Source organism: Bos grunniens, chromosome 8 (genome assembly GCF_055505025.1).
Source record: "Bos grunniens cultivar Pamir isolate PY7600 chromosome 8, Bosgru_T2T1.0, whole genome shotgun sequence".
NCBI classification, from domain to species: Eukaryota; Metazoa; Chordata; class Mammalia; order Artiodactyla; family Bovidae; genus Bos; species Bos grunniens.
Window position 1 is genome coordinate 59,716,395 of NC_141172.1, and position 27,266 is coordinate 59,743,660.

General features: G+C 47.3%; 1 protein-coding gene across 1 annotated transcript in view; it reads right to left on the minus strand.

Annotated features, from left to right (window-relative positions):
- Positions 1–27,266, minus strand: part of PAX5 (paired box 5) — a 175,555-nt gene that overhangs the window by 142,687 nt on the left and 5,602 nt on the right. The window contains exons 2-5 of the mRNA XM_086415912.1: positions 25,660–25,825; positions 20,392–20,589; positions 12,357–12,421; positions 8,684–8,812 (exon numbers count right to left, since the gene is read on the minus strand). Coding sequence (XP_086272038.1) covers positions 8,684–8,812; positions 12,357–12,421; positions 20,392–20,589; positions 25,660–25,825 — 558 coding nt within the window. The remainder of the gene's footprint in view (positions 1–8,683; positions 8,813–12,356; positions 12,422–20,391; positions 20,590–25,659; positions 25,826–27,266) is intronic.

Sequence of the window (27,266 nt, forward strand, 5' to 3'; positions counted from 1 at the left end):
CTGATACTTTTCCAGAGGCTCTAAGATGTGTGATACCACAACAGATTGGATACAGAAGCAGCTATGAGAATCCAGCTGTCCTCTGTTAAGACAGATACTAAAGAGATTTGCAAAAATCATAAAGCAGTGTCGTTTTAAATGTTTTGGTTTGGGAAATATAATTCTTTCTTATTTCAAACAACATGTTTTTATGTTACTTGTTTATTACTGCCATTTTTAATGAATTAATAAATATTTTAAAACTTTGTCCATTTTAATTAAGCCACATAAATTCAAAAGCTCTTTGGGGTCCTTGAACATCTTTAAGAGTTGAAAGAGGTTCCAAGACTGAAAGTTTGAGAACCACTTGTCTGAAATAAGGCCAAGAGGACTCGAGATGGGACCAGAAGCTCAGAATCTTGGTACCGAAGAGAACCTTGATCCCATGTTTTAGATGAGGAAACTGAGGCCCAAAGAGAGACAGGGATTTCCCCAAAGTCACCAGCAAGTTAGCCACAGAATGAGGACTGGAACGCAGAGCCCCAGGCTCCCTCCTCCAGGGTCCCTCCCCTGTCTCATGAGCCTCTGGTAGTTGGAGCTCTTTGAAATCCGGAACTGCAGATTGTGCGGCCAAGGATTAACCATATTCCAAAGGCAGAGAGCACGAACCATAGATCCTCTGCTTCGTAGGGGACCAGGGCATGTGGGGTGGGGAAGAAAGCCAAACTCACACCACCCTGGACTCCAGACGGCCCCAGCAGGGAGCCTGCCTGCCATGAATGAGACCATCTCCTCTACTGTCCCCTAAACTGCTGACCCACACATCTCCTTCTGGTTGACCCCAGAGCTGACTCACACTGTGCCCCCCTGCCCTTTACATCCCCCAGGGCTCCCTGGGACACCAGTGCACAGCCCCGTGGGAAAAGCTGGTGGGGGGAGGGGGAGCTTGGGTAAAGCAGGTGTGCAAACAGGGTTTGGGGGAGGGTGTTCAGTGGTGTCGGCTCTCACGAGGGCTCTCACTCACTGAATCAAAGTGAAACTCGGGGATCCAGGGGCCAGGAGGAACTGAAACCTGACCCCTACACCCAAGGGACAGACCCCACGCACCAGGGAAAGGCCCAAGGAGCCCCTCTAATTGACCACCTGGCCTCAAATCCCCTGCTTTACCAAGGAAACTTCAGACACTTGTCCGCCTGGGGCTCAGCTGAGGTGCCAATGACTGCAAGGCCGCAAGGACAGGAAAGTGGCCAGCCAGGCTGGAAGATGGGTCCTTAGCATCACTGCCACTAAGCACCTCCCTGTGCCTGGACTACCCTACCTGGCAGATGTGGGCTGATGACCCCAATCTCACTGTTCTGAGCTGCCAAGGGGGTGGAACTTCTTGGCCCTGCCCTACTGCCTCTCCTACCTCACCCACCTCTGGCCTGAGAGGTGGCCAGTTTCCTGACCACATGCACACGCGCATACACACACATGCACAGCCCCACCCAGCTTCGTCAGTGCCCTGCCTCCCACAGACTTTAGCTGCCGTAGGCTGGACTCAACCAGACTTGTTCTGCAGAATCCAAAATAGGACTCCAGAAGGTCAAAGGCATTCAGGTAGAGAAAAATAGAGCACAAATATCATGAGCAAGGTGAATAGGGAGCAGTCTGAGGACCCCAGGCCCAGGAGCCCCTGACCATTGCTGCCGTGTGGAAAAGCCTGCCCAGTGTTGCCAGACCTGATTTTTTTTTTTCCCAAGAAAAGCCAGACACCCTATGGGAAATATCCTTGTTTTTAAATGTCAGTAACTAATTCAAAATCATTTTAAATACAGGACAAGCCAAGTAAAGCATAACTAGCAGGCTGGCAGTTGTGTTCAAAGTGATGCTCTCTGAGCAAACATGTTGGTCCAGGCCCCTGCCCAGACAAAAAGAGCACTCGGGGAAGGGCCCCCTGCATGGCCAGCTTGAGGGTACATGAGGGGGATACCTTGTGAAGGGCAAGGAGGGAACCTGCCCTGCTGAAGCCCCAGGAGAGGCCAAGACAAAGGGGTGGTCATTTCCTTCTCTTTCTGCAGTCTGTCTGGTCTCCAAAGTGGCATGCTGGTCTGGATGAATCCAAGGGCCTCAGCCAGTGGTGAAGCACCAGTGACCCATTGAAAAATCCCCCAGGGACTGGATTGACTCTGGAAACCAGGCCAGGTCAACAGGACAGCCTTAAGGACAGCATATCAGGTGGAGGGCCTTGTCTGGATAATGGCCCAGAGACAGAAGAGCTCAGAGAAGCACCAGAGGGATGAGGAGGAGGAACGGGAGACCAGGGAGGGAAGGTCAGAGCTCGTTGTCAAGAGTTGAGGCCCAGGAGTGATAGGCTAATGGGGTCAGGTCAGGGCTGCTGATGGCTTTCAACGGTGGGGGCAGCTAATGGGCTGAGCTTTCCTCCAACTAATGGAGGAAAGGGGAGATAAACTAAGATTTGGCCCATCAAACGGCAGTAGGGTACCAAGGATGTTCTCAGGAGTCCATTCTGTCCCTCTAGGTTTCCTGAGTTTTTACTGTGTGACCTGGTCAGACCCCTTCTCCTCTTCAAGCCTGTTTTCCCATCTGAATGATGACTAGGGTGACATGTCCCAGGTGCTCTCCAAGGGCCTTCCAGCTCTGACAAGGGCTGGTGACCCCAAACCCGTGGAAGCCCAGCCATCCCAGGCCCAGGTGTTCTGCCTTCTTCCCTCCATCCTGGAGGTCTCCACTGTCTTGTATATCCAAGGCCTCACTTCATGGAAGACTGAGGCTTAACCCTTTTATTCTTCCATCAAGGGGGCTAAAGGTCTGGAAAGAAAAGGAAGCAAAGGAAAATGAGTGGCCCTTTCCTTTGCAGCTGACACCTGGGGGCGCTGTTGTTCAGTCTTGGTGCCCAGAGGGAAAGACAGTTACAAACAGGAAGTCGGTGGGGGCAGGTCAGCCAGTTTCAGCTGCCAAATAGAACTGCGGATGGAACCTGCTTGCCCTCAGCCTGTGACCGGCCTCACACGCCCTCAAAGACCCAGTCTCCCTCAGTGGCCATTTATTGAAATCTTAACTTCCACCAGGCCCTGGAGCTATAAACCCTTTGCTGGAATGATTTCATTTTATCCTCACAATAACACACAAAATGTGTGCCCCCTCTACTTTTACAGATAACAAAATGTAGGCTCAGAGAATTAAGTACTTGCCAAAGATTTCACCACAGGGAGTCCTCAAACTAGCTGGTCCCTGGCCTGTGAGCCTGGGGCCTGGCCTTAACACCTCGTCTTTTTTATTGAGGCAGGGGTGGGGCTCTCCAGAGATCACCAATCTCTGGAATGGTGGTGTCACAAGGGTGCCTACAACTCAGAAATCCCAAGGTTTTCCACACATCTCATTCCCTGCTGGGAATCTGAGCAGAGTCTCTGAACCTTCTGCTCCAGCCTTCAGTCCCAAGCCCAGGAGCAACAGTGTCTGAGCGTCAGTAAAGGAGAAGAAGGCCGGGGCCTGCGCTGAAGTCAGAGGGTCCCCGGGGCCCTTCGTGGTCTGTGAACTTCTGAAACCCCTTCCCTCCCCAGTATGGCTCCCACGGAGGTCTGAGCTGAGGCTGTTGGCCCTGGAGAAGGAGAGAGAAGAGCTGGTGAGAGAGCTCATACAAGAAAAGAAGGTGAGTGAGTGTGAGGGTGAAAGAGAGAAGAGAGTGAATATGAGAAAAAGAAGAGAGTGAGAGCTGAAACGAGACAGAAGGGGACACAGAGGAAGTCCCTTAAACAGGACATAAACAGAGGCAGCGAGGCCCAAACAAAAGACACAGGGAGAGACACAAAGACAGAGATGAGTCAGAAGGGATGGACACAGTCATGACAGGAGCCTCCGCTCCCTGCTACATGCCCCTAGAACTCCCCGTGAGGGTCCTGCTAGACTTGGCATCTTTTCAAAAGGACAGGCCTCTCCCTGTGCCCTCTGTCCCCAGAAGGCAGCCCAGGGCCCAGCAACTCCACCTGCAGTGTACCCCCTACCGCCCCACAAGAAGCTTCCAGCCCCCACGTCCACACCAGTGCTGGACTGGCCAGCTTCCTGAGCTAGTGAAAGGGATTCGCACTCGGCTGACCTCGGTGTGTTCAGGGCCTTTCAAACTGGGGGGATGAGGGGAGGGGGAGGTCGAGGGGACCTGAATGGGGGCCCTGGAGACAGCGGAAGGAGGCCCCACCAGAGATCAAAGGCCCAGGAAGGAACAGAGGGTCTGGGGCTGCCCTTTCACCCATGGCCGCTATTCACAGCTCTGCCCGCTCTGCCAAGTCCAGCCCACCACCACCTCATTGGGGCCTTCCGGGAAGGGAGGCACTGCCCCGGGCTCTGTCCCCCTCACCCAGCAGGATTCCTCAGGTCCAGGCCACAGCTTTCTCCACGGACGCCCTCAGGACAGCCCAATCCAGAGATGAAGCTGCCCCTCCGCCTGGGCAGCACCCTAGCCTGACTCTCAGCCATTCACAAGCCTCCTGAGCCCTCTGTGCATGGGTCCCTGTGCCAGGAGGCCAGGCTGGGGATAGAAACAGGTGGTGCGGCCCCAGCCAGTCAAGCCCACATGATGACGGACGCAGAGTCAGACAGCAGGAGGGAAAACAAGTAGGCAGAACCAATTTGGAATGCCAGGCAGTCAGAGAAGCACTTGCCACCCAGATTGTAACAGGCCTCAAAAGTCACGGAGTCCAAACCAGAATGCTTTCTTTGGCTCTTCTGCCCCAACCCTGTTCATGCCTCCAGTGATGGGGAGCTCGCTACCTATCCAAGCTGAAGCTTTTAACCTTGGCTCTTCTAACCAGACTGGCTCTTGTCTGAAAGCCATTCCTTGCACTGAGCCATGATCTGCCTCCCTGTAGCTTCCTTTAACCAATCCCAGCTCTGCCCTCAGAGGCCCCATGGACCTTCTCTACTGCCTCAGCCGCAGAACCGTTCATCTGAGATTTGGACACAGTGGCCACGTCCCCAAGGCTGGTCTTGGAGGTAAATGCCCCAGGAAGAGTCCTAGAATTTCTAGGCTAAAAGGGCCCTTGGCAATCCCCTGGTCTAATAGTATTCTAACTTATTTGTTTTTGCTAAAGAATTTTTTGCTCAAATTGAGCTTTCCATGGAAGACAAAAATAACCAACAGAAACATTCCTGGTTGAGGAGACTAGAGACTCCCCCCCCAACCACAACCATCTTCACTAACTGTGAACCCTCTACAGGCACATGACCAATCCATTCTACCAAGGACTGTTTACTGAGCACCTACTATGTGCCAAGCAGGGTGTCCGTGGTGGCTCAGTGGTAAAGAATCTGCCTGCCAATGCAGGAGACATGGGTTCAGTCCCTGGGTCGGGAAGATCCCCTGGAGAAGGAAATGGCAACCCACTCCAGTACTCTTGCCTGGGAAATCCCATGGACAGAGGAGCCTGGCAGGCCACAGTCTGTGGGATCGCAGAGTTGGACATGACTTTGCAACTAAACAACGACAATGTGCCAAGCACTTGTATTCAAGCCATGTCATTCAGTACAGAAGCCACTGGGGACATGTGGCTATTGAGCCACTGAAATGTGGCTAAGTGCAACTGAGGAAATACATTTTCATTTTATTTGATTTTAATTCATTTAAGTTTGAAAACAGCCATGCAAAATATTTTTCCCTTCATAAAGTACCACTTCTATGAGAACCCTTCCCAGATCCTTTGGGTCAATGTCAGCCCTCCCCTGCCCTGCCATTCTGCTCTGGTGGCATCCTCCCATCACAGCATCACCCCACACAGTGCCTGTCACAGGGACTTTAGGTTACCACTATTGCCCACCAGCCTGCCAGGTCTAGAGGCCAGGTCCTCTGTAATGGAACTCTCCCATCACCCACCCCTGCCTTGAACCCTGAGCAGGAGCGCAGAGCCAGGAAATGCCCACAGGGTAAAATCCAAGTCCAAGTGGGAGGACACTGTGAACCAGAGTTGAGCAAGCCACTCCTCTGTGTACAGCCTCAGTCACCCATCTGAAAAATGGGATGAGGACCCTCAGCTGTCTTCCTTTGGCCCTTTATTGCCTGTCTCGCCCCATGGTCCTTCACTCAGTCTGCTGAGTGCTCCTGAGGAAAATGGTGTTACGACCCACAGCCTCAATGGGCCAGAACCCAGTTCACTAGCATTTCCCCTGTGTTTCCCCAGTGACTGATTGTTACTTTCTCACCACACTCTTGGCAGCATCCAACCTGCTGACCATGCCCTTTTGCTTGAAACCCTCCTCATACCATCCCCAGGCTTGGTCCAGCCCAGGAAGCTGAAGCCTCAGGGGCTCTCGCCACTCCTCAGCCCACCCAACCCCCTGGCCATACCAGCTCTGTGGCTTTGCCAACATCATGGAACTCCATGGGGCCTTGGTTTCCTCCCCTATAAAAAAGGGGTGGCAATCTCCACCTCTCAATTCCTCCTAAATCCAATGCAAGGATTCAGAGAGCTATAGGAGGAGGATGGAAAGGACAGTGGGGAGCACCTCACTATACTCCTCCCAGGCAGTTTGCTGATATAAGCAAGGGCACTTCCAGCCACCTCTCTGCCCAACCACAACCACCCTCAGTGATGCAGGGCAGGGAGTGGGTGGGGGCTCTACTTGTTGTTTGGTCTCTCAATCTTTATAATCCTGTAAGCTTTCAGGACCATCAACTCATTCTCCCTTAGCCCCAGACCACAGACAGGATCACCTCCCAAGTTTTTCTGGGGATCAGGGCTCAATCATAAATTCCAAAACTGAGGATCTGAAAGATCATCAAACCCTGCATCTGATTCTTGATACTCTTACACAGCAGCCCAGCAAACGGCCACCGAGGCTCTACTAACATACTTCTGGTAATGGGGCACTCACTACTTCCTGAGGCAGCCCCTTTTTGCCTTAGACCACTCTCATATTTGCAGACTTGTACTCTGAGCTGAAATCTCTTCTGCATCTGCCTCACACTGGCCTTTGAGGCTAAACAGCAGAGTCTCATTCCTTTTGCCTTCCATGTCAGCCCTCCAAATATTTGAAAGCAACAATCCAGCCCTGCTCATTCTCCTCTTCTTGGTACCAACACATCCTTAGAGCCCTAAGGTATTCCTCCAAATACTTCTTCATGAGGTTATCCCCATCTGGACACATCACAACTTGTCACTGTCCCTCTTCAAGGTCAATACTTTGGGTCACAGCCTTCAGGAAGGATCTGCCCAGCACAGGGCAGTGTAGACAAACAGTATCCACATCTTGACCATTCTATACTTTCTCAAGCAGCTTGGGAGGCTAGAGCAACCACTCCCCAGAGACCGAAAGCCATTAGCGCACTCAGCAAACACAGTGACACAATCTCCCCAATTCAGGACCTGTGTGTTTGATGGTAACATCAAACTCAATTTTTCTTTTTTCCTCTTCAAAACTCTGCCTCTATCCCTCGGCCTCTGAGGGAGCCTCAAATACCCGCCCCTTCACATGATCAAACACAGCAGGCTCCAGCTTCGGCACAACTGCAGTGAGTCCAGGTGACAATGAAAAGATGACACCATCAGCCCCATAAACCAACAGAGATGGTAGGCCCACTGTCCCCTGCAGGAACATGGCACAGCAAACCACCAAGTAAAAGACTTCTGACATCTGTTGACATCAGGAGCAGGGAGAAAGAGATGAAGCAGTTTCCAAAAGCCATGGATCATCTTCCATAGCTCGACACAGAGGCCGTGGGCCCAGCTCCTGCATGGCCTGGAACACACGGACCAGGCGCTGATCCACCACTGGGCCGACTCAGTTTTCTAGTTACGAGTCTTAAGTACTTAGGCACATGCTCACACAGAACATACACCCCTTACAGGGAGTTGAGAAGGGGAATTGTGCCAAAGAACTGAGTAATTGAATCAAGATTTCTGTCACGCTGCTCTCAGGCCCTAGACCCTGGCCTTTTTTTTTTCTTTCCTTTCCTGATGGAGGTTTTACAGACTCCCAGGGGATCATTCCTCCTCTCAGACCCAGTAATGTCAGCCCAAACTGGCAGCCCATCCAGGGAAAGGAGATCAGGGTTAAGGTGGGCCAGTGTTTGGGACAGAGGCAGCCAGTTCTGGAGGCCTGGGCAGCATACTGAAGGTTGAGAAAAACCAACACAGAAGATGGACATCTATTTAATCCCTGGGAGGCCCCTGCACTCCTTCCTTCCAGGCCCTAAGGGCAGAGATGAGATTATTCACTTCCTCAACCACCCCTCTCCCAGCACCACGCTGAAGGCCTGGGAGAGACCCCACTCGATAAGCCTACTACAGGAGGTGTGCCCCTCTCACTATGCCCAGATCCTTCCTCTCCTGAGGGGTCCCCCCAAAAGGGGCCATTGCTGCTGTGCTCATACCCCCACACCCTGCCTTTGGGCATCACATCTGCCAAGGGACCGGCTTCTTAGAGGTGGCAAAGCACAGGCCATGGAGTTAGGCCAGGACTGCCTTTCCCTCCAAAGGGTGAAGATGAGAGGAGGCCAGGGAGAAGTCCAGTCCCAGCCGGGCCCCTCGTCCTCTCACAGAAGGCTTAGCCCCTTCCCCCAGGGTCAGGTTGGGGCTGGGCCCGGCGCCTCCAGAGCTCTGCAGATAAGGGGAGCGCATAGCAGTCATCTGTGCTCCCGCCCCTGACCAAGGGCCTGGAAACAGATCCCTCAGAGCCGGTGGGTCCATCCCCGACTGTGCGCGGCGTCTCTTACCTTCGTCTCTCTTGCGCTTGTTGGTGTCGGCGCTGGGGGATGTGATGCCCAGGATGCCGCTGATGGAGTAGGAGGAGCCAGCCGAGTCCGTGCTCACCGAGGACACCTGCGTCACGGAGCCCGTGGACACTGCGCAGAGGAAGAGGACGGTCAGGGCCCCGCAGGAGGCTAGGGGGCGGCTCCCGGGAGGAGGAAGGTTGGGCCCCAACAATCCGGCAAAAACAAAGGCACTCCCCCAACACCAGCTTGGTGGACCGAGCGGAGAGGGTGGGGGCGTGCTAAGGATGCCTCCCCCAGAACAGCAGCCACACCTGGAAGATAAGAGCGCCCCCCTCCCAAGAGAACTGACAGCGGTGAAAGGAACTCAAACCCAGCCTATCCAAGGATGCAGGAAGCAGGGGGATGGAGCAGAGAAACTGGGGAGCTGGAGCCCACAGCCAGCCAGTGCTAAAAAAAACAACTTACTACTTAGGCAGGCTCACTGCCTATTTACACATCCACCCATCCACGCAGACATAAATATCTGCACACTCACACACATAGCCAGCAAAGCACCTAATGAAGACTGTCTCTTTTTTTAATAGTTCCTCACTGTCTTATTCTCCTTCCAGTTTACCTGGATTTTAATATTAGTTATATAATATTAAAAGTGAAAGTGAAATTGTTCAGTTGTGTCCAACTCTTTAAGACCCCATGGACTGTAGCCTACCAGTCTGTCCTCTGTCCTCTGTCCATGGGATTTTCCAGGCAAGAGTACTGGAGTGGGTTGCCATTTCCTTCTCCAGGGGATCTTCCCGTCCCAGGGATCAAACCTGGGTCTCCTGCATTGTAGACAGACGCTTTACCCTCTGAGCTACCAAGGAAGTCTATATATATATATATATATATATAAATATACTCTATGTTATATACATTGATGTATAATAATGTTAATCTTTTCTGAGAACTTACTCTGTCCCAGGCATTCTTGCATTATCATATTTGATTCTGAGAACAAACTTATAAGTTAGGTCACTGGAAAGGTAAAGGAACCAAGGCTCAGAGAAGGTAAGTGACTTGCCCAAGGTCACACAGCTAATGAGACAGTGCAGTGACTGGAACCCAAGAACTAAAGTCTTAAGCCCTGTAGTAATCTGCTCCTCACTAATGAATAATGAAAAAACAATAATATGCTTCACATGAATAATGTACTTTTCATTTGATGCTTGCAATAACTGAATGCTATTATTCATTCTCATTTATCAAGTGAGGAAACTGAGCCTCCATACGGCAAAGTGATTGGCTCAAGGTCATCTCACTAATAAGCAGTAGCACCAGGGCTCAGCCTTGGGTCATCTGGTTTAAAGTCTAGATTTCTTCCGCCCCAAAACGTGGGTCGATGATTTACTGTGACTGAGGTATTAATATTTAAGTTCCTAAGAATAAGAATGGGGGAGGGGAGGTTTCAGCAAGTTTCACATTAACTCCTGGCCCCAGAATCTAAGAGGGAGACCCTTCGGTCATCAAGGGCCTCTCAAGCCGTACAGCTGAATTTCCATTTCTGGGCTGTGGGAATTCTTTCTCGGTTCATTAAAACCTGTAGACCGATCTCAGGCACATTTCCTTTGGCTGTAACTAGCTGGAGGCAGGTGGAGCTGCTTTTGACTCTAAAGCGTAAGAAAGGACTGGAGATGGAGGTGATCCGTTGAGAAGCTGTTTGTTGCTTTCCTTGGAGCACATCCAGCTTTTGCCCCTCCAGACCTAAGGGGAACAGAGCTTTCTTCTCATAGTTGAGTTTGATTTTAGATCTTCCTTAGGAGACACAGAAGTAGAAATCGTTAACTTCTCTTTTCCTTCACCAGAAGAAGCGCCTCAAAATAGATTTATGCAAATCTCACAACCTTTTTTGTGTTAAGGTGCAAAGAACAGAGGAAGAAAGAAGATCACAAGTCATTTGATACTTTAAACAACAACAACCGCTTGTAACCAAGGTTCACCATGTTGCTAACAGAGCTGATGACATTGGTTCCAATATTTTGTGATCACACTTAGCTCAAAAGACCCAGGTTCCAATTCTGGCTTCTCTACTTACTGGCCATGTGACCGAGGGCTAGTTATTTCATCTCTCTAAAGCTTCCATTTCCTCACTCTTTGATAAGTTTATAAACTATTAGGGGCGGCACACACATAAGATATGGTTTTTATACAAATTTCTGAGATTATGCATTCCACTGACTGTCAAGTGGAATTATTCCTCTAACCCAATTGAAAGAATATTATCAGTTACCCTTAGTAGTCATTGCTATAGGACCTGAAATAGTTAAAGCTGCAAATGAAATCTCAGACACAGATATTTCCCCAGAAACTTCCCTCAATCCTCTTCACTCCAGCTCAGCACAGCTGGTCCATCCCTCTCTTCTGTTCCCACAGCACCCTGTACTCTCTTTTTGAGCCTGATCTCAGTATTTGCAAACTTCTCTTTGTAATTGTTGTTGTTGTTTAGTCGCTAAGTCATGTCTGACCCTTTGTGATCCCATGGACTGTAGCCCATCAGGCTCCTCTGTCCATGGGATTTCCCAGGCAAGAATACTGGAGCCAGAAGCCTTTTCCTTTGGCGGGGGGGGGGGGGGGGGGGGGCAGCGGTGCAGAGGGAGCTCTTCTCAACTCAGGGATCAAACTCGCGTCTCCTGCATTGGCAGGCGGATTCTACCACAGAGCCACCAGGGAAGTCTGAAAACATCTGTCAAAACCTGGGCTCTTTGTGATAGTCCCCACTAGACCAAGAAGCCCTTGAGAACGGGGGATTTTGTCCTACCCCCTTTATAATGTTAGTCTCCACAACAGGTTGCATAGCAGGGACTTAGCCAATGCTTTTTGGATGGATTACTAAATGAAGAATTATTTTATGTAAAGGAGGAATTCTGTCTTACTTTGATGCAAAGAGGCAACCATAAGCAATCAGAGATCTTCACACTTTCTCCCAGCTAACCAGAGGTGTTTCCCTTATCCCAGGTGGAGAAATAATACACCTTGAGTAGAAACACGTCACTTTCATCTCAGGAACTTTGCAGGGAAGGGAAAGCAAGGGAAACTTCTGAATTCCTGAGTAATAGGAAATATAACTCCCCTCCTTGGTCACTGTCAGACTTCACCCGTGAGTGTCAGAAACCCCAGTGGCAGCCCTTGACAGTTCATGGAGCAATGAGATCGAAGCAAAAGAGAGAGAGAAAGAAAGTTTAGGAAGTTTTGCCACATCTTCACTCAAGACTGCAAGTGCACAAAGAATTGTTGAAGGGCTGGTTGGTAGAAGAAAAAAACACATTCAAAACTACTTACTGACTAATGATGCAGAAAATGTTATGAATAAGTATCCCTTTCTTGATTTATTACTTTAATTATCTGACATTCTATAGACCCCCATTAGTGGATTTTTTTTTTTTTGGCTTAGATTTCAATTTTCTGTCTCATGGTGAAAGCTATTTATCATAATAATCAGTAAAATTCAAAACCTTTTAGCAGTATTTATAAAATTCATTTACCAGGTTCAGCCCTTGGAGAATGACAAAGAAGGCGCATTAGTACGTGTGCCGAAGTGTTTTATGCAGAATTATCTGTCCATAAGAATGATTAAAAGTTCTTTTGAGTACTTGGAGCCCATTAGATTTTTAAATTTTTTTTTAAAAGTTCTTCTTACCTATGCTGTGACTGGAAGCTGGGACCGGCTGGTTGGGTGGCTGCTGTACTTTTGTCCGGATGATCCTGTGAACAATTGAGAAAAACAAAAAAATGCTATTTACCATCACAGTGGAGAAGAGATCTCAAGTAGCAATGCCAGAAACCCATATCAAGTTGGGTCGTGGAAGTGGGGACAGATTATAAATCCAGGTCTGGAACTGGGGGTTTGGAAAAATTATAGGTTAGTTCTAGCTCCCCCCCTACCTCCCTGGGTGTCTTTGGGTAACTGGCACCCTTCTTTGGGCCTCGACTGCCTCTTCTGTAGGAAGAGATTGGTGTGTTAATATTACAAATAGTCACCCTGTTCTTGGAGCAGCTTCAGCTCCATCAGGAACTCACTGAGCAAGTTAGAAAGTTTCTTCCCTTCCCTGGACCTCAACCTTCCATTTGTGGGATAAAGCCGCTGAACCTGGTGACCTCCCTGTCCCCTGGCAGCTCTCACATTTTGGTTTCTCTCCCTTAGAAAGCCACAGGAAGAATAACATCCCTGCCAGGTGGCACAGTGGTTAAGAATCTGTCTGCCGATGCAGGAGACACAGGAGACGCAGGTTCAATCCCTGCGTTGGGAAGATACTCTAGAGGAGGAAATGGCAACCTGCTCCACTATTCTTGCCTGGAAAATTCCATGCACAGAGGAGGCTGGCAGGCTACAGTCCATGGGATCACAAAAGAGTCAGATATGACTGAGCTACTGAGCACACACACACACACATCAGAAATTATCAAGGGGGTGAGGGGAGCAGTGTGAATGTTGCTACAAAACTGGAAAGGGTTAAAGTGCTGCCACTTTGACTCTGGCTTGGCTTGGCTAAGAGGAAGACTGAATTACACAAAACAGTGGAAAGGCTCTACAGAGCTGGAGCCAGGGTTGTCCTGCATGGTCTTCCCAGAGACCTCGCTCTAGTTCTAACATAAACTTGATTATAATCCTGGGCAAGTCCATTCCACTGTGGGGGCCTCAATACAATGAGGGGATTGGAACAGACCACTCTTTGCTTACTTTAATCCATCCTTTTTAGAAAAAAAATCTTATCATAAAGCCCAGTGTATAAAATGATCAATAGCAGCGGCACCTTCCCTTTGCTACCAGGCAGCTCTGATGCCCTTCAGCAGAACCTTGGGCTGTTAGTAAATTTCCAGCTGGGACAATACGTGAGGCCTTCATGAGACCCCTGAACCCAATGCATTGTAAAGCAGCTGAACAAAGTGAAGTGAAAGTGAGTTAGTTGCACAGTCATGTCTGACCCTTGGCAATCCCATGGACTGTAGCCCACCAGGCTCCTCTGTTCAGTGCAGGAGACACAGGAGAAGCAGGTTCGATCCCTGGGTTGGAAAGATACCCTGGAGGAGGAAATGGCAACCTGCTCCACTATTCTTGCCTGGAAAATTTCATGGACAGAGGAAGCTGGCAGGCTACAGTCCATGGGGTTGCAAAGGAGTCAGGGATTGACTTGCCTGGGATTCTCCAGACAAGAATACTAGAGTGGGTTCTCCAGGGGATCTTCCTGAGCCAGGGATCGAACCCTCGTCTCCTGGATTGCAGGCAGATTCTTTACCAACTGAGCCACTAGGGAGCGGCTGACCAGGGCCAGGCCAGAAGTTACTTGGGGTCTGCAAGAAGATTCCTCCCCTGGCATTTAGGAGAAGGGTGGATGGTAATAAAATGTGCAGCTTCTTTAGAAAAGTTCTATCCCAGCCTCCAACTGTGACCTTTTAAAGAACATTTACTAGAGTGCTTCCTAATTATAAAAGTCCTTTGTGCTCATGGTAGACTATTTGGACAAGTATAAGGAAGACATCTAAGACCACATTTTGGTGTATTTCCTTTATGCTCGCCTTCCCATGTGCATTTGGAAATATCCATTTTTTTCTTAATTAAATCAGGATTAAACCATGTGTACAATTCTATGTCCTGCTCTGTTCACTCAGCTTCATATAAGAAACTTTTTCACATTTCAGAACATTCTTTATGGAAGTTTGTTTCAGGCTGCACTGGTCTCCAGCTTGTGCACCAGGAAAGGGAGAAGAAAAATGGCAGATGCCTCTTCTAAAATTCATCAGGCCTTGGCCCCTGCTCTCTGTGATCGCACAGCTCAACGCTGGGCATGCAAGGCACTCAGCATCCTCAGCTGACATCCTGGAATGGATGTTTCTGTTCACACCACAGCCCAGCCACGGGATCTCTGAAGCCCAGGCCACCTGAGCTCTGCAGAGGGCCTTTTGCTGTTTTCTGTTGAGTCAGCAATGTTTTGCCTCAAATATCCTCACAGTGTTTGCTTATTTGTTTTCTCCAATATTCAAACCACTTATTTTGACTAAGCAAACAGGGAATGTGTTAACAAAGACCTAGGAGTGAGGCAGTTTTTTAGACTCTACAGGAATTAAGCTAGCACCTGACCTAATTTGGAGATGTCTGTGTATGTCACCTTCTCTGTGTATACATGTGTCTGTGTCTATATATATATCACTAGATGTGTGAATATATATGGAGATGCAAGATTTAACTATATTTATCTATATTTTGATTTATATATATACAAACATATAGTAAAATATATTGCAACTATTTCCCATTGAAGTCCAGCATAAGGTCCTAATTTTGAAAGCATTGTTTTCCATTAAATTTGTACATAAGCAAAGAAAATTATATTTTCCTTATTTTTCTTTAAAAATAGTTATAAATTGTTGGTAAAACATAATCAGTTGTTATAAATCATTGAGCAGCAGCTGCAGTGGGGTAAGCAGGTCCCAGACCCAGACTTCTAGAGTTTGAACACCAGTTTTACAATCTGCCAGCTGCACGACCTTGGGCAAGTTTCTTAACCTCTCTACCTCAATTTTTTCATCTGCAAAAAAGAGACTAAGAATCATTCTTGCCTCATAGGGTTATTATGAGAATTAATTAAGTACTTAGACCAGTGGTTGCTGCATAGTAAATTCTCGATAAATGTTAGCTGTTGTTATTTTCATTGGTATCTTCATAAAGATTAATGACTAGCTTCAACTTTAAAAGGTTCATATTTTCCACAAATGCCTTAAAAACACATGGGATCCCCTTGGGAGCTGGGGAGGGGAGGTAGCCATCCCCACACCCTATTTTAAGGCTGTGGCAGGGCTGTCTTTTACAGGGGGACCTGAACTGTAGGGAACCCTTCAAAGGTATCTCCAGAGACAGAGATTCTGCCCATCTGCCTGCAGCAGCTGCCAGAAAGAGAACAAAGAGCATCATCTTCCACGGAGAAGAAATGGGAGTTGGAAGAACAACACTGTAATTGAATTAGAGTGATTCTTAAAAAACAAAAAATTAACATCAGGACTCATCACCATAAGAGTCACACTCTGGACTTTTCTAAACCAGAGACAATTGGGGCTAATTGACAGTCAGTACTAAGAGGTATAGCCTTTACTTTACTTTGCCTGACCTTGAATGCCATAGGATCATTCTAGATGGTCCAATGGGGGAGGAAGCTCAACAATCAAAGAATTCCTACAAATAAGGAAACTAAAGCCCAGAGTGTTCAAATGGCCTGCCCAAGGTCACATGGCAAATCAGCTCCCATGCCTGGGCACTTTTCTTTGAGCCACATTCAAAGGAGGTGGGACTTTAGCAGAGGGACTAAATACTTCCTACATAACACATAAAGCCTAGCTGGATTCAAAGTCCATCTAGAATCCAAAGATTCCAAGTCTGAGCAGCTTTAGATATTACAGACATTGGCAAGGGTCCCATTTCAACATCACCCTCACTGCTTGGAAAGGCTAAGTCTTGTCACTATCACCCCCAGCCACCACCCCGCCCCCACCACCACATACAAAATTCCACTGAAAGAAAATCGTGTTGCCTTAAAAGAAGAAATGAAGTTATAGGGCTGAAGAAATACCCATGTTTACTGCACTGATCAAACTGCCATTGGTGCATAGGTGCAGAAAGAATCTTGGGCCATCATCTATACTAAGAATGCAAAAACTAAGGGTCCAAGCTTCAAGACAGCAGCCAAGCTGCAGAGAGCCCACAGGTGACAGGCAGGCCTGCAACTGACATGGAGAAGAAAGAGGAAAGGGATGAACTTGCTGCCCAAGTTAGGCTGAAGAATAGAGTTTATAAAGGGTCATCCCCAGGCCACACCCATCGCTGGACTAGGTGCGTTTGGCCTGCAGAGTACATTTATTTTCATTTGAATTAGTTGTCAATATTGGTAAGTTGGGAGCTTTACATGAATACATGAATTTCTAGCTTCTCCTGAAAAATCAGAACACCCAGAATACTGGCCCCACATTCTCACAGGACAACCACGGCTGGAGCTAAATAGGGCTGCCCCTCTAGGCTGGGAGTGCTGCTCAGTTTAGAGCCATGGGACTGGAACAAACAAAGAAGGAAGACTCCATCCATCCCCTCACCCCCGGCATTGGGCTCAGCTCTAGGAGAGTCTCCTCCAACTGTCTCAGGTTGGGTTCCAAGCGTCCTTCCTGCAGGTTGTGAGCATCCCAGCATGTATTTGTCCTTAAGAAGTCACACAAACATGATGGTTTGTGTCCCAGGAAATCTCCCACAATCCCAGCACAACTGGTTCAGTGTTGCTTCACCCCAGTCAGTCATAGCTTCCCAGGCAGAATCCCCAGAAGGCAGCAGGAGTTCACACACTTCTGGTGGGCGGGGAGAAGGCACTGTGGCCCCCAGAACAGCTACTGATCCAGCCACCCCCTCCCTCCCTAGTTGTTTGAAGTAGTGGAGCAGTGAGAGACATTACCTCCCAGGGAAGCAGGGGCTGGGAGAGGGAGCTACGGACCTCTTACACAACATTTGCAAGACAGTTACTTAGAAGCTGCATCTGTTAGAATGCAGTGGGATCTTTATATGGAAAATAAAACTGTGTACTGGGATGGCTCAGGCTTTGTGAGGGTGTGGGTAGGGGAAAGCAGTCACACAAGACACAAGACTGCCACCCCCCTCCCCACCTGCCGCCCTTAGTTTATTTGCATTGCACGGTCTGTTGCTAAAGACACCAAAGAGCTCTCATTGAAGAATGTGGTGAGGAGCCAGAGAGTGCTCCCAGGAGGAGCCCCAGAAAGAAGCACAGGAAAAGGCTATAGATCACAGAGGAAGCCTACAGACAGGCAGCAAAGCATCCAGGCTGCAAAGCTGGGGAAGGGAGTGGGAAGGCAGTGGGGATGACTGCTTCTCCTTGTCTCTCTCCTCACAGTTCCTCAGTTCTCAGTTCTGCACTGGCAGAGTCCTACCCGGGAGTGGAGGAAAGAAACAGCCCTTTTCTTCCCATCAGGGGACCTGGGCTCCACCCCACATCGAGCTCAAAGTCATAGTTCCTGTGCACTCCTGTGCACTGTGAATAGATCCTGGGCCTTAGTTTCTATACTTGTCACAAGAGAGTTAAGCCTTGAGGTTGTCGGAGATTACAGATGTGGAAGCCCCTTAGAGGCACAGCCAGTGGGGCCACTGGGCCACCATGTGGGCTGGGACACCATGGGGAGCCCTGAGGCTAGCCATGGCCCAGCAACTAGCAGCCTGACGCCCCCCACAGCACCACTCGGGATACAAAGCACCAGCTGAGCTGTGATTTCCCTGGACACTCCTTCAAGTACCCCCTTCACAACCTTCAGCACATCTGTAATCACTGTGCTCGGTTTGCTTTATATGCTTCTTTCAAATAACGTACTTTTTTATTTAAATAAACTTATTTTATAAGGAAATATTAGTTCTTTACCATAACTGGGGAGAGGTAGTTTGTAAAGTTCACTATCACTGGTTTGATGTGCTAGTTTTATTTTTCTCAAGGACATTCAAAAAACAGTTTTCCTTCCAGGATGACAGAAGATAGAAGCTAGGGCCAGCAAATGATTTGTGCTTGTCCTGCAAAGGCATTTTCTCATTGACATTAGTTGCCACTGTTTAAAGGTATAGCGATTTCATACACACACACACACACACACACACACACACACACACACACGCAAACAAGGGCTAGTTTCTGGATTCTCTTCTCTTTTTTTTTGGATTCTCTTTAAGAACGGAAAAAATCGGGCTACCACCGGGCCCACATGCCCAGCGGCTTTCAGTTGGAACCGAGAGACAACTGCCCCTTCAATACAGCTTGTGTTCCTAGTTTGTACAGACCCAACCTTTCTGGCTGCCTTATACCTGAGCCACTGCCCCCATGGCACCACCCGCCTGGCTCCACGTCGGCACTGGAGTTTATGACCTCCACGGGCCACCTGAGTTATCTTTGAAACCACCTGTGTAACCTAGATTGAAAAGTCTCTGGGTCCCCAGAGCCTGACCACCAGTTTTATGGAAACTGCTCTGTTCCTTCACCACTCTGAGCAGCTCACGCCTCACTCCATGTTAAGGTTTTTGAAGGCACAGGTAAGGGGGAAAAGTCACGTTGCCTTGTGTCATGGAAAACTTTCCAAGAGCTGGAAGTAGGGGACTCTAAAAGCATACAGACCCCCTCCAGAAAGAACTGGAGTTATTCCCCCACAAGCCCCCTAAAAACCTACTCCAGTATTCTTGTCTGAAGAATCCCAAGGACAGAGGATCCTGGCAGGCCACAGTCCATCCACAGGGTCCCAAAAAGTCGGACAGTGACTGAAGCGACTTAGCACCATATGGCACGGCAAACCCACCACAATAATTGCTCCCTCTCCAGCAATTTTGTGCCTTTGTCAGGCTGTCCAGACCCCTCAGTGAAAGCTAGAACCCCTTCCTGGACAAGGAGCCCCTCTAGAACAGAAACTAAGAGATAGATCGTATGTCTGATTCCTCTCGCTCTTCGTGGTACCTTGGGGGATGTCAGAGCCAAAGTAAAGTTTGCTGAGAGAAAAAAATCAGGCTAATGGTTTATGAGATAGCAGGACTCTAAATACCAACATGAACATTCACACGATGATTCTGTGCATTTGAGTCATCATGGAATCAACAACTGTCAGGACCAGAGGGGATCTTAGAAATAGTCTGGTTTGACCACCTCATTTTGCTGCAGGGGTCCCCTGTGCCCAGGCAGGCTCTGCACTGACAAGAGCAGGGCATGACCTTGGAGAAATGGGAACTATTCAGGTTTTCAGTCTGCTGGCTTCGTTTTTCTTTGTGGGGTTTAGAGAACCATCATTTCTGTCATCTCACAACTACATCCTTGACTCTACGGGTTTCAATGGAGTTGAGACCACACCTCCTACAATAGAAAACATTCTTTCAGGAATTCAGTTCTGAAAGCTCCGTTGGATGTATTCTGGACCAGACTGGATAAAAGAAAGCCCTCCCAAGAAGATCCTCTGCCTGGTACTTAAGGCATCTCTCTGGTTCTTTCTGTCCAAGGGTGAGATTCAGGGCAACCGAGGAGAAGGCAACCCCCTAACTGCACAACATCTTAGCATCCTGGATGTCACTCTTGGAAATCACAGACCCATATCAGTACCACCAAATCCTGGGCTCTCAGAGAGATAAGAGCCTTGTCAAGGTCACACTCTGAGTTTGTGGCAGGCCTGACAAATCTGAAGGGAGCTGAAATCTCCCAACTGCAAGTCCAGGCTCTGTTCCCCACACTCAGTGTCTCAACCTCTGCCCAAACTGGAGGCAAAGATTTTCCTCCTGGGAAGCTCTGAGGTGGGCCAGTGCTAACCTTGGGGACTGGCTTGCAAGGAAGCAACGTTTGTGAAGACCTAACAGGACATTTCATTGTTGAGTGCTCCACATGCAGAGACAGGTAGTGGAGGGAGTAATGGAAATGACACCGGAGTCAGAAAAATTTGCAGCAGCCGGGTGCTGGCATAGCCTCCTCTCCCTGGGCTTAGGACTTCCGCCTACTTTGGAGAGAAGAGTGATAGAGAGACCCATCCAGCCCTGTGCACATCCCTCTTGACTGATAATGCCTGTGGGGACTTGGTGAAAGGAGAGACCAGATCTTCAGGAAAGGCATGTGCATAGCCACTGGCATTTCCACCCCACCCAGACCCTCAGCTTCCCAAAGGCGCTAGCCACTCACCTGTTGATGGAACTGACGCTGGGCACTGTGTCATTGTCACACACCCGTTCCGCCAGCAGCCGGTCCCTGATCTCCCAGGCAAACATGGTGGGATTTTGGCGTTTATACTCAGCGATTTTTTCCACCACTTTGGGTGTGGCGACCTTTGGTTTGGATCCTCCAATTACCCCAGGCTTGATGCTCCCTGTCTCATAATACCTACGACCCAAGGAGAAAGGAGTTTAGCCATGAGAAACCAGAAAAATGGACATTGGTAACAAAATAATGGACTACTCTGTCCAGGAAATGCCCAGATCTGTGCTATCTCATATGTAGCCACTGGCCGTGAATGTGGCCTTTGAACGTTTGGAAAGTGATCTGTTTGAATTGACATGTCCTCTAAGCATCAAATACATATCAGGTTTTCAAAAACTAGTACAAAAATAAAGTCAAAATCTCAGTAATGTGTTTTCCATTGGTTATATGTTGAAATGATCATCTTTTTAATATATGGATTAAATAAAGTATACAATTAAAAGTAATTGTACCTGTTACTTTTTCCTTTTCTAATGTACGACTAGAAAACTTTAAACCTCCTACATGGCTTACATTACATTTCCATTGGATAGTTCTAGTCAGAATGCTCAGCCTTAATTAATTAATTGTCACATTTATCTACCACTTGATAATTCACAGAAAACTTTCCAATTGGTTTTCCCATTTGATCCCCACAACACCTCTAAAACACATAATTTTTAATTTCTAAAGTACAACATTCAGTTTTGAATGGCTGAATGCGTGAATGATTATACAAACAGGCCTCCATCTACAGACATAAAACAGACCCATAGAGGTTACCTGGCTTGCCCAGGGTCACCCAAGACCCAGGGCCAAACCAGGACTGTGGCCCAGCCTTCTGAGCTAAAATTTCCCCAGAAAGTTGCCTTGTGTCTTTCTTTCGTTGGCTCTCCCATTCCCTAGCAGACTCACCTGCGTAACTTCTTTTTCCATAAGAGAAAAACAATAACCCTGGCATAAAATTTAAAAGAATGTCAGATTCCAGAATTAACTGGCAATATGAGTTACACATAAGTCAAAACGCAAGCAATCAAAAAAAAAACCAACCAACCACAAGTCACTGCAGCTCTTCCAGGGACCTCCTCTGAGGTAAATCGCTGTTTCTAAGGACATTTCCATGCTATCAGCTCTTCCTCGTTAACGCAAATAGGATGTCAGGGTTTTACAGTAAAACCGAAACCAGGGAGAAGAGAGCCATGAAAGATCATTTCAGGGGAAAAAAATTACTTGATTTCTTTTCTGAATCTAAGCCTTCACTGGATGTCTCTCTCAACATTTACAGAGGAATTTTTGACTTCCTCTTGAAAAGGAGATTATCTTGTATTTGGGAAAAAAATTTTTTTAATAAAAAAGACATTTTAGAGATGACTGAAAAAATTTAAACCTAACGAGTTTACAATAAGCAAAGGTGGGTCTATGATGGGTAGGAAAGATAACACAGGACAATGAGTGGTTCCATTGAAAGAGATGCTGAAATTCTCAGCTTGGGTAAGTCTGGTTAGGGCCAAGTTAGTGAATATCCTAGAAACAGAAGAAACCATTTGGGAACAGTGATATGGATGCACAAATTTTATTTTCCATTGAGAAGACTGTCATGCACAAATTTGTGGACCATAAAGCAAAACTCAGTCTATGCTCCCTCTTTCTATAATTGATAAAAGTCTATTAGTCACAAACAGGTTTTTAGAAATATCCAAGAAAAAACTTTTTTTTGCCAGAAGTCTAAAAAGTATCTAAATCACAGCATACAGCAATCTTGGCAGATTCAGCAGATCCTTTCAATTTTACAACAGAAAATTATCTGTTACTACAACACAGCATCTCATTATTCAGGCGCAGTGCCTTAAAGTTTACAGAGTCTTCCTCGAATTATCTTGATTCTCACAGTCCTGAGAGGCCAGCAAGATTTTATGTAATCAAAGGGAAAACCGATGATCAGAAGATTAAATCCTTGCCTAACCCCCTTTTGGAACTTAGAAACAGTCCCAGGCTTTCAAACCTGACTCTGAATCCAGTGCTCTTCTCACTAGAACAAGCTGCTGCTTTAGTTATAAAAATTAATTGACATTAGTACTAATAATAAAGATCCCTTGAAATTACAGACAGCTCTACTGTTTACCAGCCATTTTCGTGTGCATGTCTCTTATTCACTCCATCTATAGTCACAGAGGGTCTGTTAGGACACGCACTGTCTTGGGATGGGCGTTCTGACACATAGAACACCCCGTGCTCAAAATATGTTAGCCCAATGGGACTGCAAAATCCATGCAGAAACTCTGAGAGGGTGGCAGGATGTAGCCCTCACCACCCCCAGTACTCGCCCCACTTGCATGGCTGGGGGTGGCAGTGCCCAGGACTCTCTCTCCATCCCATTTGAGCACTGCCAACCGTACAAGTCTATGATCCTGACACAGGAGGTCTTCCTTTTGTCTGACGCATAGTCCAGGCACTTAGAAGCCAGCCCTGACACTCCAGAAAACCCCAACTGGCAACTGTGTCAAGTGAGGATCTGACTACCCTTTCATCTCAATAACCACCCTTTCACCTCAGCAAAACAGCCACGCAGGACTTATACACGACAAGACGAACAATAGCCACTAACCCACAGTGTGGTTTGGTGCAAGGAGCATTAGTTTGAGAGTCAAGAGGTACAGATGCCAGTCAGTGGCTCTGATACTAATTCACAGTGTGACCCCGATCAACTCACTTAGCCTCTCTGGACCTCAGTTATCCCATTTGTATAATAAGGGGAGGATGTTTGCCTGGCCTGCCTTGCAGTGCCATCATGAAGACAGAAATGCAGAGTGGTTAAGAAAAAGCTTTGCAAAACAGAAAGAGCATGTGTTGTGGATTAAAATCCTCTGAGTGTTTATTACTATGTAACATACCACCCAATTCCAAATGGCATGAACCTCCCAGCCAGGCTTCAGTGAAAGAAGACAACAGCCCAGCTTTCTGGATGGATGTAAATGGGTCTCACATGCCACTGGGCTCTCCCTCTGAGCCCCTCCAGAGCCTTGAGCTCTGTGGACTGAATGCCACACTCCTGGCAGACTGCCACCTTCCTGAGATGCCTCGGACTGCCCCAGGGACCCTGCCTGCCTCGCCACGCAGCCTCTGAAAACCACGGCCACCACACACCACACGCTCTCCACAATCTGTCACCCCATGTGTGCCCATCAAATTCTTCAGTGACCGAAAAATTAAAAAAAAAAAAAAAATCAGTGGATGGAACAAGCCCAGTTCAGAAATTCCCAGTCACCCTGTTTTAGGGCTGAACTTGTTTCTTAAAAGGCAGTTCTAATTAGAGTGACATTTTGTCCACTGTGGTTCTTAGTTATGAAAATAATGAGCTATGAAATTCCAATTTATTGTTGACAACTTAAACGGCCAGGCACCGGAGCGGCGCATAACTTCCGAGTGCCACTCTACCTAGTGACAAATCTATTCCGGGCCGCGGGAGGCTGCTGGCTGGGCCTGGGAGGGTCCCTGTGTCCTTTAGTCCCCCAAGGAAGATGTGGAGGGCTCCTGGGCACCAGAACATGAGGACCCGGCATCTGGATGTTCCCTCTGAGAAGGGCTCAGCATCTCGCTCTGAGAAGATTCCAAATAGCAAGCAAAATGTCGGCTCAGCAAAGACATCTCAGCAAAAACAAAGAAAGGGCCTCCTTTTTCTCTTTCTCCACCTCCATACAATGAGAAGGCTTCCCAGGAAGACATCGAAGATCCCTCGGCCCTCCAAGTCTGATGCTGAAATGCTCTGAGATATCGTTCTCCTTTCTCTTTCTATCTTCTTTATTTCTCTTTCTATTTCTCTCTTTTTGAATCAATCCATTTCTTTTCTGTTTCTTTTCTTTCTCTTTTCTCTATCTCCCTCTCCTCTAGTTGTTTTTTTTTTTTTTTCTTTCCTTTTTCGTTCTCATCCTGTTGCCTAAAATCACTTTCTAACAAGAATACCATGCGCACAGCCTCCATGGCTGGGATGAACTGGTATGGTTGGGAGCATGAGGAATAAACAGGGGGATATGGTCTCTAAAGGTGCTGCCAGACCCCCTGGCCCTGAAACTTCTCTTGGCCTCCAGCAAGTCTTCTCAAGTTTAAAAACTGTTATTCCCTCCATCCGAGAGAATGTCTTAAATTCCAGCAGGTGGGAAAGAGTAAGCAGAAAGTCACAATGGCACTGACATACTTCAAAATATTTATTTTCCACTCAGCCATCTGTTCTCAAACTATAACACAAGCTACAGGCCAAAGCCTGTTTTCTGACCTGCAAGAGAAATCCTGAGAGAGTACTGACAGCTAAACCCAAGAATGTTCCTGACTGCCAGGGCAGACCTATAACAACTTCACTTGCCTGGAAACATACTTGCCGCTTTGGTTTTGGGGTGCAGCGAGATGCAGACGGTCTCAGAATTCTTAAGGCCTCTTCCCAGCCTGAGTGCTGATTGGCTGGAAGCATCTGAGTCACTCATTTTGCCCTCTACAATTTGTCTCCTCATCTCAAAACAAGCTTTCTTGGACCATCTCACCCAAGAAAATAAACAGGTGTGTTAAGAGGCTACAGAGCCCTTTGGGAGAATTGGCATTGTTGGTATTCTTCTTGCAGCAAATTGCAGGGTCAAGTGGCAACTTTCAACTGTCTAATTTGAGAGTTGGTGTTTGTTTGTTTGTTTGTTTCCTCTCTAAATTTCATATATATTTAGGATGCCTGCCACTATGAAGGAAACAAAACATATAGAAGGAAAACACTGCAGCCCAAAATAATAAGCTAGATGATAACCCAGAACTGAAAATGACAGCTGACTTTTAAAAATGGAATGTGCTTTTTGAAAACATTAAAATGAAACATTGAAGTCTGGTTATGTGATTTTATAACTTGTGGATTTTCCACCCAGCCCTGCTCAGGCACCAAATATAGATAGGGGAATTCCCAAGAACCTCTTATTCCTGGGTTCTTAGGAATAATTCACCAGGCTTTCAGAAAACATGTTACCCCTTCTAACTGAGACAATCCATTCTGCAACAAAGGTTTCCTGGGGTTACTTTGAATTGAATGGCCTCAAAAGGGCTCTGCAAAGTCCAAAGTACTGTGCATGTGGAAGAAGTGCCACCATGATTCTCACTATGACACTACCACATTGGACAGCTGCTGGGTCATGTTTTAGGTTATTATTTGAAAAATCAAGGGAAGCCTGAAGCTCCTGCCTTTACCTGCCAAGAATTTTGCTGACACAACCATGGCTGACTCGAAGCTGCCTGGAGATGTCACAGGGCCTGACGCCTTGATGAGCAAGTTCCACTATCCTTTGGCGGACTACATCCGGGAGTGGCCGTCCATTCACAAAAACCCCCCCAAGCTGATTCACTCCTCCATGTCCTGAAACAGATCAGAAATAAAAGGCAAGGGAAAGGGTGGTTAGAACCAGTAGTGAAGGAAAAAAAGTGCCGCTTTGAGGACCCACAGTCCCTCTGATCAGAAATGGCAGCGGGCTGGCTATCTTGAGCCTGGGGTCTGATCACACAGGCTACATGAACACCTCAGACTGCTTTTTGAAATTAACCTTAGCCTTTGTCCTTCTTCAGCCAGTCAACTGGGCTATGATGGTAAGCATCCTCATACTGTGTTTCGTTTAGTTGCTAGCATTTTCTTTGTAATTTTTTTAAACAATGGAATATATGAAGACCTCAATCTGTGCTTGGGACAGAACTTATTATTATACACGATGCAGAGGTCTAAGATAGATCCTAGGGAGAAAATACATTTAAAAATACATAAAATGTAAAGAGTTTTTTTTTAATAAAACTCTTTCCCTTTTAACAGATATCTCTAAAAGTGAAAAGGATTGCTTTAATAAACCTAGATCTCGGGGACAGGGGAATGTTTTTTAAATCAGCAATCTGATTCAAGAGCTAAGGATTAAAAAAAAAATTTTTTTTTAATAGTATCTGCAGATTGCCCAGACAAACCCAAACCACTGCCTTGATAAAAATCCTTTCTTTAAGAAGGTGAGGCTCATACCTCAATCAAGATGGCAAAAAAATAAAGTGAGGCTGACATGCAGACTTGACCACTGTACCCTCTCAGAGCACACAAAAGAAATAGGTCAAAGGATCACATTTCACTCCACTGTATCAGAATTTGTTATAAAGGAGTTTCCCTGGAATTTTTGGAGTGTTTTGCAATTGACAAGCAGCTTTATGTTGGTTCAGGGAAAATAAAGAAGCCGGAGGAGGCTTCTGAGTCCCAGATTGTACAAGGGTTCTGGGATGGACTTTAAGTAAAAAGAGTCTGGGAAAGTATCTCCTCCACCCAATAAGCTCCATTCTTGTAAAAACATCAAGGTTCATCTGGATGGAAACAGAGATCCAAGTAAATGAAGAGCCAAACCAGTAAACACAGAGTGATCCAGTGTAGCAACATCATCGACCTTGTAGCTGTTAATCAGCCACTAACTGACATCATTGAGGACTGTCAAAAGACAGAAGCCAAGTCCAAGAATTTCCAGTGCTGCTGACAGCTCAGAGACCAAGAAGAGGCAATCTCCTAACCTGGGACTTTGCAGGGACTGGGTTGTACCAGGGAAGCCAGGGCATCTCAGAGGTCACACACACACACACACACACACACACACACACATATACTCCAACACATAAAATAGCCACCTCATCTCAGCTATTCCCCACTGAACTACTATCCAGGTTCATGAACAATATCTGAAATAGAGGACAAAACTACCCATAACATAACCTATTTCCTAAAAACTGCCAAAGCAATTCACTGAATTTTCCCATGAGAGTCCAAATTGAACATTTCCCCA